Raw genomic sequence first — 22,971 nt, 5'->3', positions numbered from 1 at the left:
GGCTCAGGCAGGCCAGTCTTCACTCTAGGTTCCCCTGTGAGGCTCACATATAGGAAGCCTTGTAAATGACTAGTAGTCACAGACTAAGTCACGAAGCCTTGAAGATGTCTGCTCACTGGTGCTCCTTTTCTGAAACAACACTGGCCAGGAAAAGGTATCCCCCTACTTGGAGTGTGTCAGGATGATCTGCCTAGGGGAGCTTTCTGGGCTAAGTGGGCCCAGTGGGCTAGGGTCTTTCTGGAGCAGTGAACAGGAGTCTTCTGGGGCCCCACCTCTTGTCCCAGATAGCCTGGAGGCCAATATAGTTACTCAAAGCAGGAGGGACTTGAACCAGCCATCTGCAAGGTGACCTCTTGGCCCGAGGGCGCCATGTTTTTGGTTCTGAAGGAAGGGTGACTTCAAGAAGGATGAGCTGTTCCAAGGTTTCAGTGACTCTAGAAGCAAGATGGGGGGAAGGCAGTGGGAGAGAGTTGAGTGTGTGTGTGTGTGTGTGTATGTGTGTGTACATGTGTGTGTGTTGGGGTGTAGAGAGGGTGTCTGATGTTTCTTTGTGCCCCAGTTCTGGATGTCCATCGTGGCAACCACGATGCCCATACCCTGTGGAGGCTTCATGCCTGTGTTTGTGCTGGGTAAGTTCTGATGGGAGCCTGGAATCTGAATAATTGATGCAAACTGGGGCCCTGGGAGGATAAGGGAAGGCTTGGGATGCTGTGGGTTTGTATTTGGTTTTAGCACCCACAGGGGGGTTGGCTTAGCTCTGAAAACCTACAGGGTGGGGAACTTAGCTCACTTGACACCTTCTGTCCTGTTGTTTCCCTCCAGGAGCTGCCTTTGGAAGGCTGGTAGGGGAGTTGATGGCCATGCTGTTTCCTGAGGGCATCTTATTTGATGACGTCGTCTACAAGATCCTTCCTGGGGGCTATGCAGTGATTGGTGAGATGCTCTCACCCCCAGTAATGAAACATTGAGGATCACACTCCCCACACTTATGCTTGCTCTTGAAATCATCATTCCAGGCTACACAAAATAGTTTTAATTCAACTCTTACCCACATAAGGAACCCTTGGCTCTGACTCTCATTAACTGTTACTGAACTTCTTTGAGCCTCATGGGGATCAGATGTGATAATAAGGATGAAAACACCTAGGATTATGTCTGGGTGTCTGGTGAGGGTTTTTTCTGTTCTTCCTAAGACTCATGGAAACAACAAGGCTGGAGACTGGCTCAGACACCCCGACCTGCAGATAAGCTAGCATTGATGGGGACTCAGGGCTTTGGACTTATCACCTGGGTGGCCACTGGTCACCAAGATGGCCATGGAGCTATTTCTCTGCCTTCCTGGGCCTTCATTTCTTTATTCTGAAATGACTCCTGAGATACCTTACAGCCTGATGTTCTGAGAGTCTACGATAACCCTGCTTCCTTAAATCTATTGTCCCATCCAACCAGGAGCCCTGTCTAGCACAGAGACCAATATAACCCCCCAATTATCATCCCTCCTTCCTCCTTCCCTCCCTCTCAACCTTCAGTAACTCCTAAGGCCGTGCCTCCCTAGGAGATGGAAGCACTACCCAGCTTCATAGCTCAATGGAGACCCTATCCCCATCACAGCTCTTTCTTCAAAGCCTCTTTCATGTCAGTCTTCTTCATCTTCATGCCTCTCCAGTCTCTCTCCCCACCCTCACTACGTACACGTGTCCTATGATAGTTCAAGTCCTGAAGTAGATTGTGCTTATCTTCCAGGGATGCCATCTCTCCCAGTACCTCCCTTTTGTGACCCTTCTTTGATCTGTTTCATGCACACCTTCCCAGCATCTTTCCCCATAGGCGATCTCACCCATATTTAAGTAAGAAATGTAGCTAATACACAGGAGCTATTTTTTTTTCTTCTTTTAATTGTACTTTAGGTGAAAGTTTACAACTCAAGTTAATCTCTCATACAAAATTTTATACACATATTGTCATGTGACACTAGTTGCAATCCCTACAATGTGATAGCACACTCCCTCTTTCCGCCTTGGGTTTCCCGTGTCCCTCCAACCAGCTCCTATTCTTTCCTGCCTTTCCATCCTGCCTCTGAACAGGAACCACCTCTTTGGTTCTGCTTGAACTAAGAAGCACACCCTTCATGGGTATTATTTTATATTTTATAGTTTGGCCTAATCTTTGTCTGAAGAGTGGTCTTCGGGAATGATTTTAGTTCTGGGTTAACATAGCATCCGGGGGCCATGGCTTTGGGGATTCCTCCAGGCTCAGTCAGACCATTAAGTCTGATCTTTTTATGTGAATTTCAGTTCTGTTCCACACCTTTCTTGCGTCCCATCAGAAACTATTATGCTCCCTGTCAGGGAGGTCTTTTTTGGTAGCCGTGCACCATCTAGTTCTTCTGGTCTCAGGCTGAGTCTCAGATTTATGTTGCCCTTTTGTCTCTTGGGAAACCCTGGTGGTGTAGTGGTTAAGTGCTACGGCTGCTAACCAAAGGGTCAGCAGTTGAATCCGCCAGGTGCTCCTTGGAAACTCTAAGGGGCAGTTCTACTCTATCCTATAGGGCTGCTATGAGTTGGAATCGACTCGATGGCACTGGGTTTGGTTTGGTTTTTTGGTTTTGTCTCTTGGGCTAATATTTTCCTGGTGTCTTTGGTGTTCTTCATTCTCCTTTGCTCCAAGTTGGTTGGGACCAATTGATACATCTTAGATGGCTGCTCACAAGCTTTTAAGACCTCAGATGCCACTCAACCAAAGTGGGATGAAGAACATTTTCATAATAAACTTTGTTACGCCAACTGACCTAGGTGTCCCCCGAAACCGTGGTTCCCAGACCCTAGCCCCTGCTACTCTGTCCTTTGAAGTGTTTGGTTGTATTCAGGAAACTTCTTAGCTTTTGGTTTACGCCAGTCACAGGGGCTATTTTGGCTAATGGGGAAAGAGAAACACAAAAAAGTGAGGCAGAGCCTATCTTTGAAGAGCTTATAGAATGGTAAAATTTTAGATCTACAAGTGCCTTGGAGATCACTGGGTTGACCCCATTGGCCTTGCAGAGGAGAGCCTGGGGCTTTAGAGGCATGCATCTCTTCTTGTATGGTTGAGAATAGCAGACTCAGAGCCTGACCAGGCCTCAGTGCTCCATGCCCACAGCACAGTTCTTGGGTTTTCACACTATTTAGTCATTATTGCTGGTGTTGAGATCTGAGGCCCAAGGTAAAACACCCAGACTGAGTTTTAAAGTATTCAGTTAAGAGCAATCCAAACTCTGAAAAGTGAGGAACGGAGTGGACATCCCTGTTTTCATTTTACAAATGAAGGTTTTGGCACACATGGGATTCTGTGACTTGCTGAAGGTCATAGAATAGATCAAAGCTGCTATTTTCTAGCTGTTCAGCATCTAGTCCCTGCTCTTGACCCATTGCCATCTCAGCAGTGTTGGCACAGACAGGGACATGCTTTCCCACATCCGTCCTCCGCATCACTCCCTGTGTGTCCTCACCCAAGCACAGCCGCCCTGGCCCACCAGCGTGGCCTGTGTCTTGTTCCAGGGGCAGCCGCGCTGACAGGTGCTGTGTCCCACACCGTCTCCACGGCTGTGATCTGCTTTGAACTGACGGGTCAGATTGCTCACATCCTGCCCATGATGGTGGCCGTTATCTTGGCCAACATGGTGGCACAGAGCCTGCAGCCGTCCCTCTACGACAGCATCATCCAGGTCAAGAAGCTGCCCTACCTGCCAGACCTGGGTTGGAACCAGCTCAGGTCAGGAGTGGCAGCTGGAGGAGCTCAGGGCTAGTGGTGGGCGAGGGAGGCTCTGGGTTGGGCCGGGGGTTGGCGTCACATCTGGAAACACCATGCTCTATTTGGTTTCCTATTCCCATGAATGGTCATATGCATGGCCGACCTTAAAGCAGAAGGGGAAAGGGCAGTGAGGACCATGGTGGGGCTCATTGCCGTGCTTTCTCCCTCCGTAGCAAATTTACAATCTTTGTTGAGGACATCATGGTGCGTGACGTGAAGTTTGTTTCAGCTTCTTGTACTTACGGCGAGTTACAAAACCTGCTCCAGACAACCACAGTTAAGACTTTACCACTGGTTGACTCAAAAGGTCAGTGGGAGGTAGGATGGAGCCTCCCAAGTGAGGGACCCGAACGAGGGTTACACAGAGGTCAAGGGGGCACTGTGGTACATACAGCTGTCCTTAGGGGCCACTGATCAACTAATGGAGGCCCAGCCTGTGCTCCTCAGGGGACTTGCCCACCCTCGAGAAAGAAATATAGTGCCATATCACACACACAAGAAGACAACGAAATAAATCTGTGGCCCCTTCTGTGGTTCCCTCTGCTGCTTAGCTGAAGTACAGCAGTACGTGATCAACTGCCGTCTGGTTGACCCCAACTCATGGCACCCCACGTGTGTCAGAGTAGAACTGTGCTCCACGGGGCTTTCAATCACTGGTTTTTTCGAAGTAGATCGTGAGGCCTTTCTTCCAAGGTGCTTCCGGGTGGACTTGAACTACCAACCTTTTGGTTAACAATTGTGCCTATTAACCATTTGAGCTACCTGGAGACTCCTAAGCTGAAGCTAACCAAAAACCTGTTGCTGTGGAGTTGATTCCGACTCACAGTGAACTAAAGGACAGAGCAGAACTGCCCCATAGGGTTTCCAAGGAGTGATTGGTAGATTCGAACTGCTGACCTTTCATCTCCTGACTAACAGTGTCCTGACTGTTAGAGACTCTGAACTGCTGCATCACCAGGGCTCCAGCTGAAGCAATACTCACTCTTTAACGTCCAGCTTAAACCACTGAGGAGATGAAACTGTTCCCCACAGGAAGGCGGGCTCTTCTAGTAGACAGAGATTTCACACCTCTCTTCCTCCACTGTCCTTTCTGCTCATCTTCAACCCCTCACCCTGCTTGGTACTATTTCTTGTATGGTTTATATATTTACATCTTGTCCCCCTCTATAGACTGGGAGCTCCTTGGGGTAGAGGCTGTGACTTCTGTATTTCCCAAAGTGCCTCTTTATAGGATTCAGTAGATAGTGAGTGGATAAATATGTGCCTGATGCTTGAGCTTGTATAATGGAGAAAAATCAGGTAAGGCCATTTGGTGCCAGTAAAATAGTTAATTCTGATTTCAGGAACTCAGGGTATCCAAACTGGTCATGATAGATTTGTTCTAAATGTCTTCCTGGAGCCCAGACCCTTCTAAAGTAGTGCCGGCCAAGAAGGCACAGGGTTTTCATAATATCGACTAAACTGAGCAGTGTGGTATATCTCAACAACACTGCTGCAGGTTTATGTCCTTGAAGCTTGATGAAATATTCATCGTAGTACCAGAATTTCTACAAACTTATAGAGAAGACCTTCCCAGGAAACGTAGGCATTTCACTTATACACTGAAAGGACCCAGGTTCTTTGTTTGACAGAACATCAGACACAAAAGGTTGAGAACAACTGCTTGGAGGAGTCCCTCTTTCAGCTCCTTCCAGGATGGAAGAGGCAGAGTGTACCGCTGGTAGACCCTTTCCAGCCTGCTCACGTTTCAGTTCACACAAATGGTGTTTGATGTTTCTTTTTATTTGGACAGGGTTGATTTGCCTGTTTTAATACTGGGCTCACCTGTTTACAAATAGGCTATATAAGGGCTGGATCAAAATAAGTGCTAATTAGTGCACTACCAATTGGGCCTTAATACTAAATGGGTGAAATGAAAAAACCTGGAAGGTTTTTGAAAGGGGTTTTCAGGGAGGGAGGGTCAAAGCTTAGGTGGGTCCCCAGGTGGTGCAAACAAGCCTTGGTTGTGCTGTGGTTAAGAGTTTGGTTGCTAACCAAAAGGTTGGCAGTTTGAATCCACCAGCTGCTCCTTGGAAACCCTATGGAGCAGTTCTACTCTGTCCTATAGGGTCACTGTTAGTCAGAATCGACTTGATGGCAAAGGACTTTTTTTTTTTTTTTTTTTGGTACTAGCTGAAAGGTTGGGAGTTTGAACCCACCAAGAGGTCATGGCCTTGAAAACCCTAAGGAGCAGTTCTACTCTGCACCCATGGGGTCACCATGAGTCAGAATCGACTTGATGGCAACTGAAAACAACTAATGGAAGGGTTGGCTATTTCAAACCACCCACGGTGGCAGACAAAGACCTGGCAATTTGCTTCTGTAAAGACTACAGCCAAGAAAACCCTAGGGAGCAGTTCTGCTCTGTGACACATGGGATCGCTGTGAGTCAGAATCAACACCCAGGGAGCGGTTCAGTTTGGTTTGGTTTGAGACCAGGGGCTGCCGGGTCTGACCTGCCCACGCTGATGCCACTACGCGTTGCAGAGCTTTGGGTGGTCAGACCTCAGGGAGAGCCTGTTTCCCCAGAGTCCATGATCCTGCTGGGCTCTGTGGAGCGGTCAGAGCTGCAGGCCCTGCTGCAGCGGCACCTGAGCGCTGAGCGGCGTCTTCGGGCTGCCCAGGACATGGCCCGGAAGCTGTCGGAGCTGCCCTATGACGGGAAGGCCGCCCTGGGGGGGCGCCCCGCGTCTTTTGCCTTCGTGGATGAGGATGAAGACGAGGACCTGCCTGGGAGGACGGAAGTAAGTGGGTGTGGAGGGCGGGGAATCAGAAAGGCGGGGTCGAGGCCGGAGGTGGGAGGGGCAGGAGGTGGGGCAAGGGGTTAGCAGGGAAGCTGAGAGGTTGGGTTGTGGGGACTGTGGCTGAGGGGCTGGGAGGTGGGTGCGGGGACTGTGGTTGGGGGGCTAGGAGGTTGGGTGAGGGGACCTGGTTGTCAGGGGATCCAGGAGATCAGGGTATGGGAATTATGGCTGGGGGGTTGGGGAGCTGGGAGGTTGGGGTGTAGGGACTGTGGTTGGGGGCCTGGGAGGTTGGGGTGTAGGGACTGTGGTTGGGGGCTGAGAGGTTGGAGTGTGGGGACTGTGGCTGGGGGGCTGGCAGGTTGGGTGTAGGGACTGTGGCTGGGGGCCTGGGAGCTTGGGGTGTAGGGACTGTGGTTGGGGGGCTGGGAGGTTGGGGTGTGGGGACTGTGTCTGGGGGGCTGGGAGGTTGGGGTGTAGGGACTATGGTTGGGGGCCTAGGAGGTTGGGGTATAGGGACTGTGGTTGGGGGCTGAGAGGTTGTGGTGTGGGGACTGTGGCTGGGGGGCTGGCAAGTTGGATGTAGGGACGGTGGCTGGGGGGCTGGGAGATTGGGTGAGGTGATGTGGTCACAGGCCACAGCAACTCTTCCATGCCTCATCCTGATCATGGGGCTGGGCTGCTGCCGAAATGTGAAATGCGAGAGGAGGGTGGAGAGGCTGATGGTTGAGAAAGCCAGAAGTTGTGGGTCTGCGTCCAAAGAGCCCAGGGCCCCAGACCAAGGGCTGGAGGCAGTAAGGCCAAGGACCATGGTATCAATGGAAATTCCAGGGGAGAGAGGAATTCTGGATGGGGAGGAAGGACAGAGCTGGTAGGTCTCCCAGGACATCCAGGCTGCCCACCTCTTCTGGGGACCCAGGCCTCCTGCTCTTCCTTACAGTCACCGCCTCCTCCCACCTTCCCTGTGGCCCCGCTGTATGCTGAGGAGCCCAACGGGCCCCTGCCCAGCCACAAACAGCAGCCAGAGGACTCAGAGCCTGCAGGTGAAGGTCCCCCTCCCCAGGCACGCCTCACCTCCACCAGGGCATACTGCTGGGATAAGGTGTGAGGCCAGGCATGGGGTGGGGTCCTGATGCATTGCTCCTTGTGTCACTCTCTCAGGGAGGGGCGGGGTGGCCTTGGGAGAGTGTCTGCAGAGGGGGAGCCATGGAGGGCAGTCCTGTGGGGCAGAGTCAGGGCCACCCAGAGCCTGGCCATGCCTCAAGATGGAGGGTGCCCCAGGATGGGGAGTATTGCTTGTCTCCCTTTTCTTCCTTCCAGAGAGAAGGCCGTCCATCTTCCGATCCTTGCTGCGCTGCCTGCTGGGCCGCACCCACCCTGCCAAGAAGAAGGCCATCCAGGTGAGCACAGGGAGTGTGGCAGGGGGAGAGGGAGCCTGTCTTTGAGGAGTGAGATGCCCATGGTTCTTGAGTCAGGGGGGAAGAGACTCCCCAAGGGGGTGGTTAGATCTGTGGGAGGCCTGCCATGGGTGAGAGGCACTGTGGCGCTGCCCTGGGAGGCGGCTGGTGTGTCGCCAGAACTGTGGGAGGGTAGGGAAGGAGCTGGACCTGTCTCTCTTCTCCAGGACTCAGCAGACTTGGTGGATAACATGTCCCCTGAAGAGGTATGTCAGGGGAGCAGCAGCCTGTGGGGGGGGGGGGGGCCTTCTGTCAGTGAAGGCACTGCTTCTACGGTCCAGCTTAGGGATGGGTGTGAGCCCAGGGGGTTGGTGTGAGGGTAGAGAGCAGTGAGAGAGCGCTGAACACCGCTGGGAGCTGGAGGCATGGTGCTGATCTCAGGGACAGCGTGACTCCAGGAGGGAGAGTGTGAGCCTCAAACAGCCGAAGGCATGTGGCTGAGATGTGGGGCCTCAGCTCGTGTGGAATGTGACCAGGACCAGGGAGAGGCTGTTCAGGAAGGAAGAGCCTCACCCAAGCTAGACAGCGCCAGGTGCCAGAGCAAAAACACGGCAATATGGGCGTGAAGCACAGAGACCAACACAGGGTCAAGCAGGCCCTGAGCACTGGACAATGGACGTTCCAGGACACGAGGCCCTGAGCTGTGGACGGATCCAAGGCAAGAGAGCTACATGTTATAACCCTGTGGTGACAGCCAGGCCTCCTCAGACAAAGGCCCGCACCTTAAAAGAGGGTCACCAAGCTCACGGGACAGGCAAGGGAGCAAGGGGCAGTGCTGGTCAGACCCCCCCCACCTTGGGGTGCAGAGAACAAGAGAAATCCATTCATAATTATTTCATTTAGTGAAAGGAAATGCGGGCTCACCGTGCAGCTGAAAGGGTAGAGCTTTCAAAGTGTGTAGTCGATTTAGAAAAACATGGTGGGTATTATCTTAAAATGAACACCTTATTGGATGTCCAATACAGATACCCAAAGTTAGAATAGAAGTCCAAGTTTAGAATAAATATATACTGAAGATTTAAAATGCTGCCAGATCGAAGGAAAGCGTGGTGGGTGACAGAAGGGAAACCTTCCCCTTCTTCCCAGGGCCACCTCAAGACACATTTCTGATAAGTGATTAATAGAAAAGTGGAGCTGATGACCAGAGGAAAAAGAGAACTACTCCTTCTGCCCACAAACAGGAATCCAATGGTCCACAACAGAAAGAGCAACTTGCTAGGTCAGTAAAAAACCAAACCAAAACCCGTTGCTGTCCATTCCGACCCTATAAGACAGAGCAAGAATTGCCCCATAGGTTTTCCAAGGAGCGGCTCGTGGATTCGAACTGCCGACCTCATAGTTAGCAGCTGAGTCTTAACCACTGTAACCTGTAGGTCAGTAAAACCAATAATAATGACTTAAAATACACCAAAGGGAGAAAGTCAGCTGGATGACGAACAAGGCTGTTTAATGAGGGTGAAAATACCGTGCAGTCAGCGATGAAAGAGAAGGACCACATCCCCCTAGCTTAGTCTTTCCCAAGGAAGTCAGCCCCCCGCGATCTACTGAGGCGCTTTGGAGGATAAGTCCAGTAGGACTCAGAGTTCAGAGTATGTACAGCGTTGTCTTCAGACCAGATGAAGCGATCCCCCCTGCCAATAGCAAGATGGCACCATGGGGACATTGGCAGAATCCCATGTGGCTGGCCAGACTCAGTGTGATCCTGTTTGATCTGCTGCCATGAGCGTTCAGTCTGTCACGCTGCTGAGCCTTTTCAAACCAAAGCTGGGGGTCCTGGGCCATAGCCAGCAGGCAAGGCTAAAAGCCCAGCTCCACCTCACTCCCCGTGTGATCACCAGCAATCTTCTTCTGTGAGCTGGAGGTGACGTTGGGGTGGCTGTGAGGAGTAAGTGGGCCAGGGAAGGCTGAGCGGTTAGAATATCGCTGGGCGCCGAGCAGGCGCTGTGGGGATGTTCGCTGAAATTGTTGCTGTCACTGTTGTTACACCGTTGTTGAGGGAAGATGGAATGGATCTGGGGGAGGCCAGGAGTGATCCTGGAGAGGACAGAGGGCAGGACCCACCTGGCCAGGGCTGGCGAGGGGCTGCACACACACAGAGCCTTACCTGTGAATGGCTGCACCTGCCACGTCAGGGAGGGGAGAGTCCAGGGGAATGTGTGCTTGTAATCCAACGTCACCCAAGGAGGAGAAGAGGGCGGACATCGCTGTGGACCCACGCTCCACACGAGGACCAGGTCGGGGTCTGGACGAATAGCATTGATGAAGTACGACGCCATTCAGAGGGACCGGTTGGAAGGGATTTCAGAAAATGCCAGCTTAATCTGTGAAAGCCAGACCTCCAGTGGACTAACACTGGCGTCCTGGGGACTGGGGCCACCGTCTCAGAGCCTAAATGCCTCTGTCCCAGAGAGAAACGGCTTTGCTCAGGTCACATCAAGCTCCATGTGACCCAGGTTCGTTCTCCAACCCAGCAAATATCTACCTGCTCCGCTGTGTAGCAGACAGACGTGCGACTTGGCCACCACCCGCAGTGATCGATGGCACGCCACACTCACTCCCGGGGACTTTGTGCCTGGCAGCCAGAGTGAGACGGATGCTGGTCGCCGACCAGTGCCAGCAGAGGGGCCAGCGACGTGTAGGGGAACCGAGAGAGAAGAAGCACCTCTGGCTGGGGGTCAGGGAATCAGTGTGATGGCTGGTGGGGCCGGGATGGAGATCTCAGGGGGCAGGGACGGAAGCACAGGCCAGTGCTGGAGAAACAGAGAGCTGCCGACTTGCCTGAGCCGAGGGCTTTATAGGAGAGGAGTGGGTGATGGAAAGAGTGAACGTGCTCGGCTAACGAAATGGTGGTTCGAGTCCACCCAGGGGCACCTCCGAAGAAAGCCTGATGATCTGCTAAAAAAGCAGCCACTGAAAACCCTGTGGAGCCAAGTTCTACTCTGACACACGTGGGTCACCATCAGCTGACTCAAGGAGGCCTGGTTTGAATGGTTTTTAGGCAGACAGATGGGTGGGAAGTTGCAGGGGTGTGGGGCCCCAGGGAGGGAAGATGTTGGGCATGCCTGAGGGTAAGGGTGGGTTTGGGGGAGCGGCTGGCAACCTGAGTGCACACTGACGTACCGCCAAGAGGAGGCTGCAGGGGCTGCGGTGACCACCATGTGCCCACAGGTGGCAGCCTGGGAGCAGGAGCAGCTGGGCCAGCCTGTGTGCTTCGACTGCTGCTGCATCGACCAGTCCCCGTTCCAGCTGGTGGAGCAGACTACCTTGCACAAGGCAAGCCTGCTGACTGCCGCCTGGGGGGCCCCCGGGGGCTGTGCACTGACTGCTGACCAGCGGCACAGAGGTTCCCAGGAGGAGCTGTGTGCACTGACCACTGGTGCATGGGGATACTATGGGGGGGAGGGCTGTGTGCTGACCACTGGTGCAGGGGGACACTGGGGGGGACTGTGTGATGACCACTGGTGCAGGAGGACACTGGGGGGTCTGTGTGCTGACTACTGGCACAGAGGGACGCTGGGAAGACTGTATGCTGACCACTGGTGCAGGAGGACACTGGGGGGGACTGTGTGCTGACCACTGGTGCAGGAGGACACGGGGGGAACTACACGCTGACCACTCGTGCAAGGGGGACACGGGGGGGTCTCTGTGCTGACCACTGGTGCAGGGGGACACTGGGGGAGGGCTGTGTGCTGACCACTGGTTCAGGGGGACACTGGGGGGACTGCATGCTGACCACTGGTTCAGGGGGACACTAGGGGGTCTGTGTGCTGACTACTGGTGAAAAGGGACACTGAGGAGACTGTGTGCTGACCATTGGTGCAGGAGGACACGGGGGGGAACTACACGCTGACCACTGGTGCAAGGGGGACACAGGGGAGTCTCTGTGCTGACCATTGGTGCAGAGGGACACTGGGGGGAGGGCTATGTGCTGACCACTGGTGCAGCGGGCACTGGGAACGGCTGTGTGTTGATGACTGGTGCAGGGGGACACCGCGGGGGGGGGGGCTGTGTGCTGACCACTGGTGCAGGGGGACTCTGTGGGGGGGGGGGTTGCGTGCTGACCGCCACTGCCCTCTGCAGACCCACACGCTCTTCTCGCTCCTGGGCCTGCACCTCGCCTACGTGACCAGCATGGGCAAGCTCCGGGGCGTGCTGGCATTGGAGGAGGTGAGCTGGCCGTCCAGAGAGACAGACCTATGTGCCCCAGTTCTAGGGGGTGCTTTCCCCAGAGGTAGTCCTACCCAACTGGGTCAGGTCAGGGGTCCCTGTGTATGGTGTAGGGGTGTCTGGGGGCCAAGTGAGGCCGGAGGCCACAAGGAGGGGCGGAAGGGCCAGCTCTTCTTCTCTCCACCTTTGTCCCATCCTCTGTTGCCTCCCTGGTGCCCCGTCTACTTGCACCCCGTCTTCCTGTGCCTTCCCGTTAGTCTGCCTCTTGTTCCCAGCAGCTGCTGCTCTCACTGCACCCCATCCTCTCCTTCCATGTTGAACTCTCTCTCCTTTCCCCCCCAAACCCCTAGCTCCAGAAGGCCATCAAGGGCCACACCAAGTCTGGGGTGCAGCTTCGCCCCCCTCTTGCCAGCTTCCGGAACACAACCTCAATTCAAAAGACAGCCGGAGGGCCGCCCCCACCTCCAGAGGGCTGGAGCCTGCCTGATAGCGGACCTGGTGTCCTCGGGGCCACGAATCCTCTCCCCCCAGAGTCGCCCATGCCTTCGCCCTCCCCAGAGGCCCCTCCCGGCCCTGCCCTGAGAGGTGAGGGGGAGCTGGAGGAGCTGGAGCTGGAGGAGGGCCCGGGGCCCGAGGAGGGGCTGACCGACATCCTGCAGGGGCCCAGCCTGCGATCTACGGACGTGGAGGATGAAGATGAGCTGACACTCTGAGCGCCAAGGGCCCAGGCAGGGGTATCGCTGGGGGGAGGGCATCCCTTACCCTGGCTCCTCAGGGAGCTGTAAGGGGGGTAGTGCTAGTCTTGGGGGGCACAGAACTGGGCCGTGGCACCCGTCATCGCTTGGCCTTTATCCCCTCGCAAACCGACGGGGTCCTGCCCCCAGCAAAAGGACCCCACCCTCCACAGGGCTTCCTGAGGCTTCTGCCGCCTCCCCGACACCCCCGACCTCCCATGGCTCCTGTCCAGCCTCTGTCTGGCTGTGCCTCCTTGTTCTCCAGTCCATGGGGCAGGGGAAGGGAGGTCCGGTGACCGCCAGACAGGTGCCATGTGCCACGTGGACAAGGGGAACCAAGTTTCTGGGACAGCCCAGAATGACCTGTGCCCAGCCCCCATGTCCCATAAGTCCCTGCAGACCTTGCCCCAGCTGCCAACCCCAGGTCAAGGAGCCAAAGGCCAGCTGCAGCCCCTCCTTTGTCCTGCTTTAGCAGTGGGCTGTACATCAAAGACAAGCAGGCCCAGCAGTCTGCATGAGAAAGGCCCCCGTGGCTCTGGGTGGTGGAAGGGCCGGTGCCTGGCTGCCCAGCGTCCAAACCACCCAGACGTCACTGACCCCTCTGGTGGAAGTCCCCTACTGCACAGCATCTGGCTTGGTTTGCAGGTCACCAGTTGCTATCAACTCCAACTCGTGGCAACTGCATGTGTGTCGGAGTAGAACTGTGCTCCACAGGGTTTTCAATGGCTGATCTTTTGGAAGGAGATCACTGGGCCTTTCTTCCAAGGCACCTCCAGGTGGGCTGGAACTTCCAACCTTTCAGTTAGCAGCTGAGCCCATTAACCGCACCACCCAGGAACTCAGATTTGCAGGTCACTCCCTAAAACATTTCCCCCTGCCCAGCACAGACTTGTCCAGCCTGAAGCCCTGGAGCTGCTCTCGCTGAGACTTCCCACCAGGAACCAGGCCACTTGGCCACAGCCCCCTCTTTGAGGCCCACTCCTCACAGTCCTTTTCTGGGGTGGAGACTTGGGAGCTTAGTTGAGATGGGGGGCCGCTAGGTGCTCCCCAGCTGGGGAGTCAGAGCCTCTTCCTGCAGCATCAGCGACAGGGGCTGGTGGGTGGCACAGCCACTAGCCTGCCCTCTCCATGAGTGATAGAGATCTGGTGGCATCTGGGACCCCTGCTTCCAACCTGCTCCCCACTGACACGTTACACTTGTCCAGCTCTGCGCTCTGCCTCTCCCCCTCCCCTGCCGCCCCAGTGCCCAGGCACCCCTGTTCCCAAATGAGACACACACAGTCAGAGGATGCCACCATGTTGTTTAGTGCCATGATCACAGCCACCGCCTGTTCCAACATCACACCCCCCCAGGCCAACAGAGGCTGGCCTGGGCAGGGGCAGGGGCTTCCAGCCCATGCCCGTGTGTACATAATCTAGAATATTTGTATATATTTATATAGACTTCTCTCTGTAATATATGTCATAGACTCTCTCAGGCTGGGTGGGAAGGTCGCGGTAACAAAACATGCGAAGACTGGTCATAAAACTGTGTCCCCTGGAAGACGGCGTAAGGGAGGTAGAGGTGGGTGGGTGAGGTGATAAACGTACCCGAGACCCCTCCTTAGGACAAGGATCAGAAGGAAGGTGGGGGGAGGGAAGGGGAGGGATGGAAGATCTGGACTTTCCTTTAATAAAGTGAACTGATTAAAAGTGCAACCCCGCCCCCCCCACCCCCGCAAAGAAAATCATTTAGCAAGAGCAGTTTCATTCAGAAGAATATAAAAACAGCCCTGTCCAGGACTGCCGTAAGACGTGCTGCACAGCCTCACCCCAAAGGGAAGCAGCCCCCCACCCCAATAGCTGTCCTGCACATGCTCCCTGTCCCTAAAGTATAAGCAAACCCCATGCACCCCTCCCCAGCACCAGAGGGCGCCCCTCGCTCAGAAGAGTCCAGAAGGCTAGTTCCTGCCCCTCCCCCTTCAGCAAGGCCAGCTCCGTTAGGACAAAGACCCTGCGAAGCCAGAGGCAGCGCCCGAGGACACCGAGCCCAGCTCCCATTTGGACCATCCTGCCAGGGGACTCTTGCTTCCTGGGGGAAGTGCGGGGGGGTGGGGGAGGATACTGCTCCAACCTCTTCCTCAGCCTGCTGGGCCCTGAGTGAGTAGGGCTGTGGTAGACAGTTGCCCACTGTGGGTCCTGGGTGGATGGTGGGCACCAGAGGTGAGGTGTAAAGGGAGAGATGATGTGTTGGACAAGTGGAGGGGGCAACAGGAGCCCCAGGTGGGGAGCTCCCAGAAGTGGGGTCCAGGGCCAGCTGTGTGTGACACACTGTTCAGGCAGCATCAGACCAGGTGACGGCTGTGCACCCACCTCTGCTCACCGCACCCACTCCTGGTTCCTCCAAGACCCCTCGGGACCCAGACACACAGGACCCCAGCCCTGGTTACATCTTGGAACTGTGTGTGTATGACAGGGGGTGGGAGGGTGGGTCATAGGTTGGCAGAAACAGCCCAACATACCAGCTTCTCATTACAAAGAAATACCAGTGTAGGGGCTGGGAGGGGGACACAGCTGAGGGACAGACACCCGGGGGGTTGGGTGGGGAGGGCACACGGAGTCAGGGCTGGAGCTCGTGGTGGGTGCAAGGGAAGAGGGAGGAAGTGGTGATGAGCCTCTTTAGGCTTCTCTTTCCCCCCTCCTCCCAACCCCCCCAAAGCCGGCGGGGGAGGGGGGCATCAGAGGCCAAGACCATACCCTGCCCTCGAGATCTGAGATCCATCCAAGTGGAGGTGCTAGGGTGTTGGAGTCCTGGGAGGCCCTAGGGAGCCCGGGGAGGAGCCGAAGGGGCAGGAGGAGCCGAGGGACGCTCCGTTCCTGGGGACACCCACCAACCGGGGCCCTGGCAGCACCGACTCAGCCCTCCACCCACTCAACCCTGAGTCCCCAAGAAGTTATAAAAATGTAGAAAAGGCAAAGAGAAAAGTGTAAACAGCTCCAGAGAGTTGGGGGAGGGCGGGGGACACAGCCCTCATGCTTACCCCTGGCCAGGACACCTGCGTTCCCAGTCAGCAAACCTGGGGCTGCTGTCCCTCACCCCTGGGACCGGGGTTCCCAGAGCAGGGCTGGGGGACAGAAGGGGAGCAGGAGCAGGCAGCTGGCTGGGAGTCCTCACAGATCCATGGACCTGCCTTCCAGCCAAAGGACGGTCAGATCTTGGATGGGGCCTGGACATGCTCACTGTGACTGTCCTGTCCCTGCAAAGCCTTTGGCCAGGCCCCCCTCACCCTGGACCCCAGGCCTCAGCAGCCCACTCGACACCGAGGGCAGGCTCTTCCCCTCGAGGGAGACAGCCCTGCGGTGGACTCCCATGCCCACAGGGCCAGGGCCACAGCCAGAGACAAGGCCAAGTCTGGGAAAGCGAGAGAGCGGCAGAGGAGGAGGCTATTGGCAGCTGCAGGCAGGGCTCCTGGAAGACTCGATGGGCAGAGACTGGGGCCAGGTGATGACGGCTGCTGCCCACCTGCCCGGCCTCATACCAAGGCCTGCGGTCACAGGCCCTGCCACATGAAGGCCACTCATGTCGTGGTCTGGGTCTTGGTTCCTGTGGTGTTCGGAGTGCATGGGGTACGATGCCTCCTGGTCCCCACTCTCCTGTGCAGTGCGGTCCTCCACCGTGTCAGTGCACAGCAGGGGAGGTGGTGGGTGCAGTCATGGTGGGAGGAAGCAGGGCCCTGGGGGCTAGTTGTTGGCCTCTCCCTCCTCCTCGTCGAAGGATTGCACTCCTGAGGATGTGACGTCAGACACCTTCCGGCTGAGGGCAGTGGACACTTCGGGGTCCTCCCGCGGGGACAGAGACTCCAGGTCCCGGCAGCCCGCGTCCTCCTCCTCCTCGGGGGCCAACAGCCTCTTCTCCCCCTCTTCCCGCTCTTCTTCCTCCTCCTCCTCAGCAGGGACCTGGGCCAGGTCCATGACGATACCGCCTGCAGCCCAGTCAGCGTCCACCCCTAGCAAAGGTGGCTCCTGGGCCGAGCAGCCTGAGGCGAGGTGAGAGGGCCCCATCTCATGCAGGCTGGGCTGCGAGTCATCGAATGCCGGGCCGAGGTAGGAGCCTGTGGCTGGAGAGGCGATGAGGGACTGGTCACTGGCTTCCCAGGCATCCGAGGAGCCCAGACAGTACATGCCCTGGGACACATAGGAGTGAGGCCAGCCATCCATGGGGGCCTGAGCCAGGGCATCTGCAAAGAGATTGGGAGGTCAGGGGGGCCATGGTGCCATAGGCAGAGCAGCCCGGGAATGCAGGGTAAGACCCCAGTGCCTAGAGTAGGGAGGGCAGGGACACAGACAGGACCAGCGCAAAGGCAGGCGGACTCTGGGGGGTGGGTGTCCCCTCCCTAGAGGGGGAGGGGGCTTGGAGGCCTCCAGGCTTAGATCTGGGAACCACCCTCACCCTGGCTCTCCATCAGCTCCTGGTAGTTGTCACTGTAGTTGCAGCCCAGTGGCTCCTGGGTGGAGTTGACACTCATGTCCTCACCATCCATGGAAGACCAGGCCATGAGTGTGGCCTCAGAGATGGCAAACTGCTCCATCACACCTGACAGGAGAGATGCAATTATGGAGGGTGCCACCTCGAGCCCCCAGACCATGCACAGAGCGGCACCTTAGCACAACAGGTGTGGGATGTGAGCCCCCCATGTCGTTTTAAATTCTCTAGGAGTCATATTCAAGGACATTAAAAGAAAACAGGTGAAGCTAACTTAACAATATATTTTATCTTACCCAACATGTACATAAATTTCAATGTGTAATCGACATAAAAATAATCAACAAGATAGTTTACATTCTCTCATTCCTACTACATCTTTGAAATCCAGTTGGTATTCACACTTACAGCACAGCTCCACTTGGCATGGCCACATGAGGCCGGTGGCCACTGTACTGGACAGTGCAGCCTTTGTTTATGCCCCGAAACAAGGCAAATCGTGGGGACTTCCCAGAAGGCCAGATTTAGGATTCCTAGGGGAAAGAGTTGGGGGTCTTCTGGTGAGATCTCCTAAGGGACAGAAATTAGGGATTTCCAGAAGTTTATCTTGGGAAGTTTTTAGGAATGCTAGCTAAGGTAGTGGGTAGCCAAGGGCAGCAGAATCTAGATTAGAGGTTTCAAGACCAGTGGAGACTCCCCAAAGGAGCATCATGGGTTTGTGGGTCCAAGGTGATGTGAAGTGGAAAGTCAAGGGATTGGAAGGAGGAGGGAGAGCAGAACAGTGTCGGGGGTAGACTTGGGGGGGGTCCCTGTTCTAGGCAGGGTTGAAGCTTGCATTGCTGGCTGCCTTACCCTGCCCCCAACCTGTTTATCTCCCCTCTCCATCCACTGATGTTTCTCCCATCACCCACGCCTCCAACACAACATCACCTCCTTTCTCTCCTCAGACCCACCACCCTTCCTTGGTGCCTTATTGAGACCTGCACTAGAGTCCTGCAACCTTGTGGGGACATTATGTGCCTGTCATCATATCTACACTGCTTCCCTGGAATAAAGCCTCTCCTGGAGATCACCCCTCATCACCCAGGTCCCTGATCTTCTAGTGGTGGTCAAAAACAATAGGTCCCGTAAGTAGGCGGAGGCTAGAAGAGATCCCCACAGCCTTCCTCTTTTTCCTCAAGAAGCATGAGTAGGAGCAGAGCCTTTTGGAGCCCAAGACCTTGCCTTTGTTTCATTTACTATGAGAGGACAGGGGTGGACAGTCTCACCAAGTAGGAGGGAAGGCATCTGGGACAGGTGGACTTTTTATCTCACTCCAGTGATCATTTCTGGAGATGATATTAAGAACGGATTGAGGACACTTAGCAAAATAACTAGTCAAATACTGGAACTACAGCTATGTGGGGGATATAGGCCACCATATAGGTAGGCTGACCCCACTATGGGGGATAAGATTGGAGGGTCAGCCTCTTGTCACCCCAAAACTGTGTCACTCGAGGGCTCAGGGTAGAAGTACCTGCTAAGAAGCGTGCCTCCTTCTCGCCATCACTGAGGTCAGAATAGGCATCCGTGTCCCTGCGCACGGCCTCGTGGCTGTGTTGGGGCTGGATGGCTGGGGCCTTCCCCCAGCCCTGCCACTCTATCATATGGGCCACCCGGCCCTGGCCCATGGCTGTGGGCTTTGTCACATGGTCCTTCATGCTTCGCGAGATCCCTATGGAGCCAGACAATCCTATACTATCCAGAAAAGCTCACGACACCCATACCAGACCCTCCCACCCCATCACCGGGACCCCACCCTCCATGGGGCAGGCATCCCCAGGACTCCACATCTGACGGCAGCCTGGGGATGGGAGAAGCCTTAGTGGGAAGGACAAATGGGTCTGGGGTATGGGATGGCCAGAAGGAGCAGGGAGGCAGACAGGAGCCTTGGGGTGCTCTCCGGGCTGGGGTACCCCCAGGGCGGAGGCTCACCTGAGAGTGATGACTTGGCCAGGGCCCCAATGCCATAGGCATTCGAGTTACGCTTGAGCTTCGGGAGGATAGAAGTGGTGTCCTCCATGGAGAGCTGGTAGGGAGGGTGGGAACAGGGCAGAGGAATAAGGGGGTACAGGGTGCTTTATATATTGGGGAGGGTCCATGGCTTCCAGCAGAAGGAGATGATAGGGCAGGTGATAGGAAGAGTTCAGTGAAGGCACATTCCCCAACCGCCCTGAACATGGTGCCCGGGAGACTGCTGGGGGGCAGGCACACTGTGTTCTATGAAGGTGAAAAGGAGTTGGCAGGGATGGGGGCGGGGCTGCACTCACATTGATGGCATCCCAGGAGAACTCCGTCCGGGTTTGCTGTGAGGACAGAAGACAAGGGCATGGGTGTCCCAGGCACCTACAGTAGCCCGAGTGACCCCACCTCCCTTGAGGGGTTTCCTTAAGGTGTGAAGAAGGGGGGCTTTCCTGAGATCAGCAAAAAATGGGATCTCAGAGTGGAACGTTCAAGGGAAGCGTGAGAATATCCTGTGAAGGTGTTGGTCTCTAGGAGCATTTGGGGTGTTGCCTTGGAATTTAGGGGGCTAACTGGGGGATACAAAGCCCTGGTGGTGGAATGGTCTGTACTCAGCGGCTAACTGAAAGGTTGGCAGTTCAAACCCACCCAGCAGCTCCACGGGAGACAGGTCTGGAGATCTGCTTTCAGTGAGATGATACCCTAGGAGATCCTATAGGGCAGTTCTACTCTGTCACATGGGGTTGCTACAGGTCAAAATCAACTTGACAGCACCTGACAACAACTGGAGGGTCAGGCAGCTACAGCCTGGGATGACTGGCCATGTGGGCTCCTGGGGTCTCTCGAGGTCTCTGGGGAGGGCAGTGAGGTGGGGCTCACCTCTGTGGACGGTCGGTGGAGGCTGCTCCCCTGCAGTGAGCTGGTACTGTCCATGGGTATCTGGTCGACATCCTTTAGGCCCTTCCAGTCCACTGCGATCACCTCATTCCCTGTAGAGCGGGAGAGTTAGCCACCTGCCCGCCCACGGGTCTCCTGGGCCAGTCCCCCAACAACACTACTGTTCTCTCTGACCCCCTGTTTCCTTTCTCACCCCTCCTATCCTCACAATTTTGATGGGAGAAATAACAATGCAAAGCCAAGATATTGTTTTCACTCAACTAAGCAGGGTGCACCCAGGAGAAGGGTCATATGGCCTTTTGTTTGTTGTTTAAGAGAGTGGCGGTGGTTGGGTCTTAGCAGAGAAACAATTCTCCCTTCTGTCCTGAGGATGGAGCCAGGCTTTTCCTCTGTTACGTTTCTAGAAGGAGGGCAGACCTCCCCCAGGGGGTAGCTGCTCTGACCTGGGGGCATAACTCTTTGTGGGGTGGCAGGAATATGTCTTCCCTAGGGGACCCTCCCTAAGCCCTCAGTAAATTTGTGGGACTGGAAGGAGACTCGGTGGGGACAGAGGCAGGAGCAGGGGAGGCAGGAGGGAAGAGCATCCCCCAGAATGGGATGGAGACAGGGGCCACCAGGAGCATAGGGTGGAGCAAGGGCAGAGTGTCCCCCAGAATGGGATGGAGACCAGGGCCTCTGGGAACAGAGGGCAGAGAGTCCTGAGAATGGGATGGGGACCCTCCCCCTGGCTGAGGGAGACATGTACTGGGTTGAAGAGGTGGGTATTTGGAAGAGAGGAGAGGGGGCTTTATAAAAATAGGGGTTACATGAGGAAATTCAAGGCAAAGAGAAGACAGGACACAACAGGAGGGGTGGGGTGTTTGAGGACTGTCCCGGGAGGGCAGGAGATTCCTGACTGGAGGGGGATGCAGGAAGTCTTGGGGAGGGCACCTGGGGTGGTGGTAGAACGATTTACATCAGCTGGCAGCCTGGACCATCTGCCCTTGGAGGTCCCAGGTACACAAAAAGCTCTATGATTCTGAGGGGAGGATACAGGGGTTCTCTCTTGGGAAGGGGTACATTGAGGGGGTCTTCCTCTTGGGTAAGTACAGGCCCCCAGCTTGCAACCACACAGATGGTGTAAAGGAAAAGGGTTTAAGGAGGAAAGACCCCTCAAAGTGGGCCACTCTCCCTGGGGCTGCAGGGGAGTGGAGAGAGGGTTCGGGCCAGAGGCTGAAGATGCGGAGAGGAGGACTGAACACCTGGCCTCAGAACAGAAGCGGGACTGGGCACCCTGGGGGAAGAGCTGGGGCAGCGGGTGGGAGGGGAGTGGGCAGCCTGTAGTAGCGGGAGGGAGCGCTGAGTCAGAGCTGGGGGCAGGGGAGGGAGGACCAGGAGAAGGGGTGATGGCAGGCTGAGGGGTATCCATGGAAATAAACCAGGGCTCGGAGAAACCAGGCTTCCGGGGGGTGCGTTTGTTTGTAATAATAATGAGAATTATTCCCTCAGCCTGAGGTCGCTGGAGTGTGTAGGCGGTAGAAACTGGGAGCCGGAATGGGGAGACTGGGGGGTTGGGAAAGGGTTGGAGTAACTGGCTGAGCTGTGAGGGTGGCACGGGTGCAGGGGGCGGCGGTCGGGGGCGGAGAAGAGCAGTGAGGACGCGCCTGCTTCGCTCCCCTTCACAGTAAACACAGGGCCGCCGGCCTCCCCGCCGCCTGCAGACAGGTGCCATCCGCCCGGCTCCTCCCGGGTCCCCGCCGGTTCCCGCCCCTCCGGTCCCCAGCCGCCCGGCCCCTGCCCCTGTCGGGTGGAGGTGGGGAGGGGGGACGCACGGGAACAAAGCGAGCGGGGAGCAGGACGGAGGGGGCCGGAAAGGGAGACGGGATGGTAGGGGGAGACCTGGGGCAGGATGGAAGCCGGGGTCTCGGGGGCTGCTCCGGAGACAGGGGGCGCGGGCAGGGCCAAGGCTGCAGCCTGGCGGCGAGGGATGAGGGCAGGGAGGGGGCTGGTGGGGATGCTGACTGGAGGGATGCTGGAAGGATGCTGAGGGATGCTGAGGGATGGAGGAGGGATGCAGGCTCGGGGACCAGCCTGCGGGGCATGGGTGCCGGCCGCGGCCCGGGGCGAGGCGAGGCCGCAGGCCGGGCCCCGGTGGCCGGGAGGCCGGGAGGGGGCCGGGTCGCGCCCCCGCCCCCGCGGTACCCACCCACGGTCCGGGAGCCGATGCAGCCCATGGTCCGGGCGTCCGGGGCGCCGGCAGGGGCGGGCGCGGGAGCAGGGACCGTGGCCGCCCAGCCGCTCTGCAGCGCCGCCGCGGCGTCTCAGCGCGCCGCTCCCCATCCCTCCGGCCCGCCCTGGCCCTCCCCATCCCGCCGCCGCCGCCGCCCCGCCCGGCCTGCGCGCTGCCAGCTCGGGATTGGCCCAGCAGCCGCCCGCCCCGCGCCCCCCGAGGCCCCCGCGTGACTCCCGCCGCGGGGACCCGGGAAGGCAGGCTCGGGTGGGACAGGAGCCCGGGCTGCCCTTGGGCTCTGGGTGATGGATGTGCGGGGTCGGCGCTGGGGACCCCGGGAGAGAGCAAGTGGGTGGCAGTAACACCCCAGGGAGGCTGGCGACACTAGTGTTGTCCCCGCAGGCTGCGTCTGGCGCACGCAGACGCGCGATTGGTGGCCCGCGTGTTGCTGTGCGTGTCCGGGAGCTGTTTGGCTACC

General features: G+C 56.7%; 2 protein-coding genes across 2 annotated transcripts in view; one reads left to right on the top strand and one right to left on the bottom strand.

Annotated features, from left to right (window-relative positions):
* CLCN1 (chloride voltage-gated channel 1) overlaps positions 1-13,130 on the top strand; it is a 36,125-nt gene extending 22,995 nt beyond the window's left edge. The window contains exons 12-22 of the mRNA XM_064289611.1: positions 560-629; positions 823-933; positions 3,534-3,747; positions 3,960-4,093; positions 6,355-6,569; positions 7,507-7,609; positions 7,887-7,966; positions 8,191-8,229; positions 11,192-11,296; positions 12,104-12,190; positions 12,541-13,130. Coding sequence (XP_064145681.1) covers positions 560-629; positions 823-933; positions 3,534-3,747; positions 3,960-4,093; positions 6,355-6,569; positions 7,507-7,609; positions 7,887-7,966; positions 8,191-8,229; positions 11,192-11,296; positions 12,104-12,190; positions 12,541-12,903 — 1,521 coding nt within the window. The 3' untranslated portion in view covers positions 12,904-13,130. The remainder of the gene's footprint in view (positions 1-559; positions 630-822; positions 934-3,533; positions 3,748-3,959; positions 4,094-6,354; positions 6,570-7,506; positions 7,610-7,886; positions 7,967-8,190; positions 8,230-11,191; positions 11,297-12,103; positions 12,191-12,540) is intronic.
* Positions 13,131-14,213: 1,083 nt separating this feature from the next.
* On the bottom strand, positions 14,214-22,543 carry FAM131B (family with sequence similarity 131 member B). Its single transcript, XM_064289609.1, has 7 exons — positions 22,470-22,543; positions 20,267-20,376; positions 19,696-19,731; positions 19,361-19,454; positions 18,903-19,100; positions 17,354-17,497; positions 14,214-17,141 (listed from the first exon to the last, which is right to left on the bottom strand). The coding sequence occupies exons 1-7, from the start codon at positions 22,495-22,497 to the stop codon at positions 16,645-16,647; spliced, it is 1,107 nt and encodes a 368-aa protein (XP_064145679.1). The 5' UTR covers positions 22,498-22,543; the 3' UTR covers positions 14,214-16,644.
* Positions 22,544-22,971: the final 428 nt, after the last annotated feature.

The sequence above is a fragment of the Loxodonta africana genome, chromosome 8 (assembly GCF_030014295.1).
Source record: "Loxodonta africana isolate mLoxAfr1 chromosome 8, mLoxAfr1.hap2, whole genome shotgun sequence".
Classification (NCBI taxonomy): Eukaryota; Metazoa; Chordata; class Mammalia; order Proboscidea; family Elephantidae; genus Loxodonta; species Loxodonta africana.
This window is presented reverse-complemented; position numbering and strand designations above follow the sequence as displayed.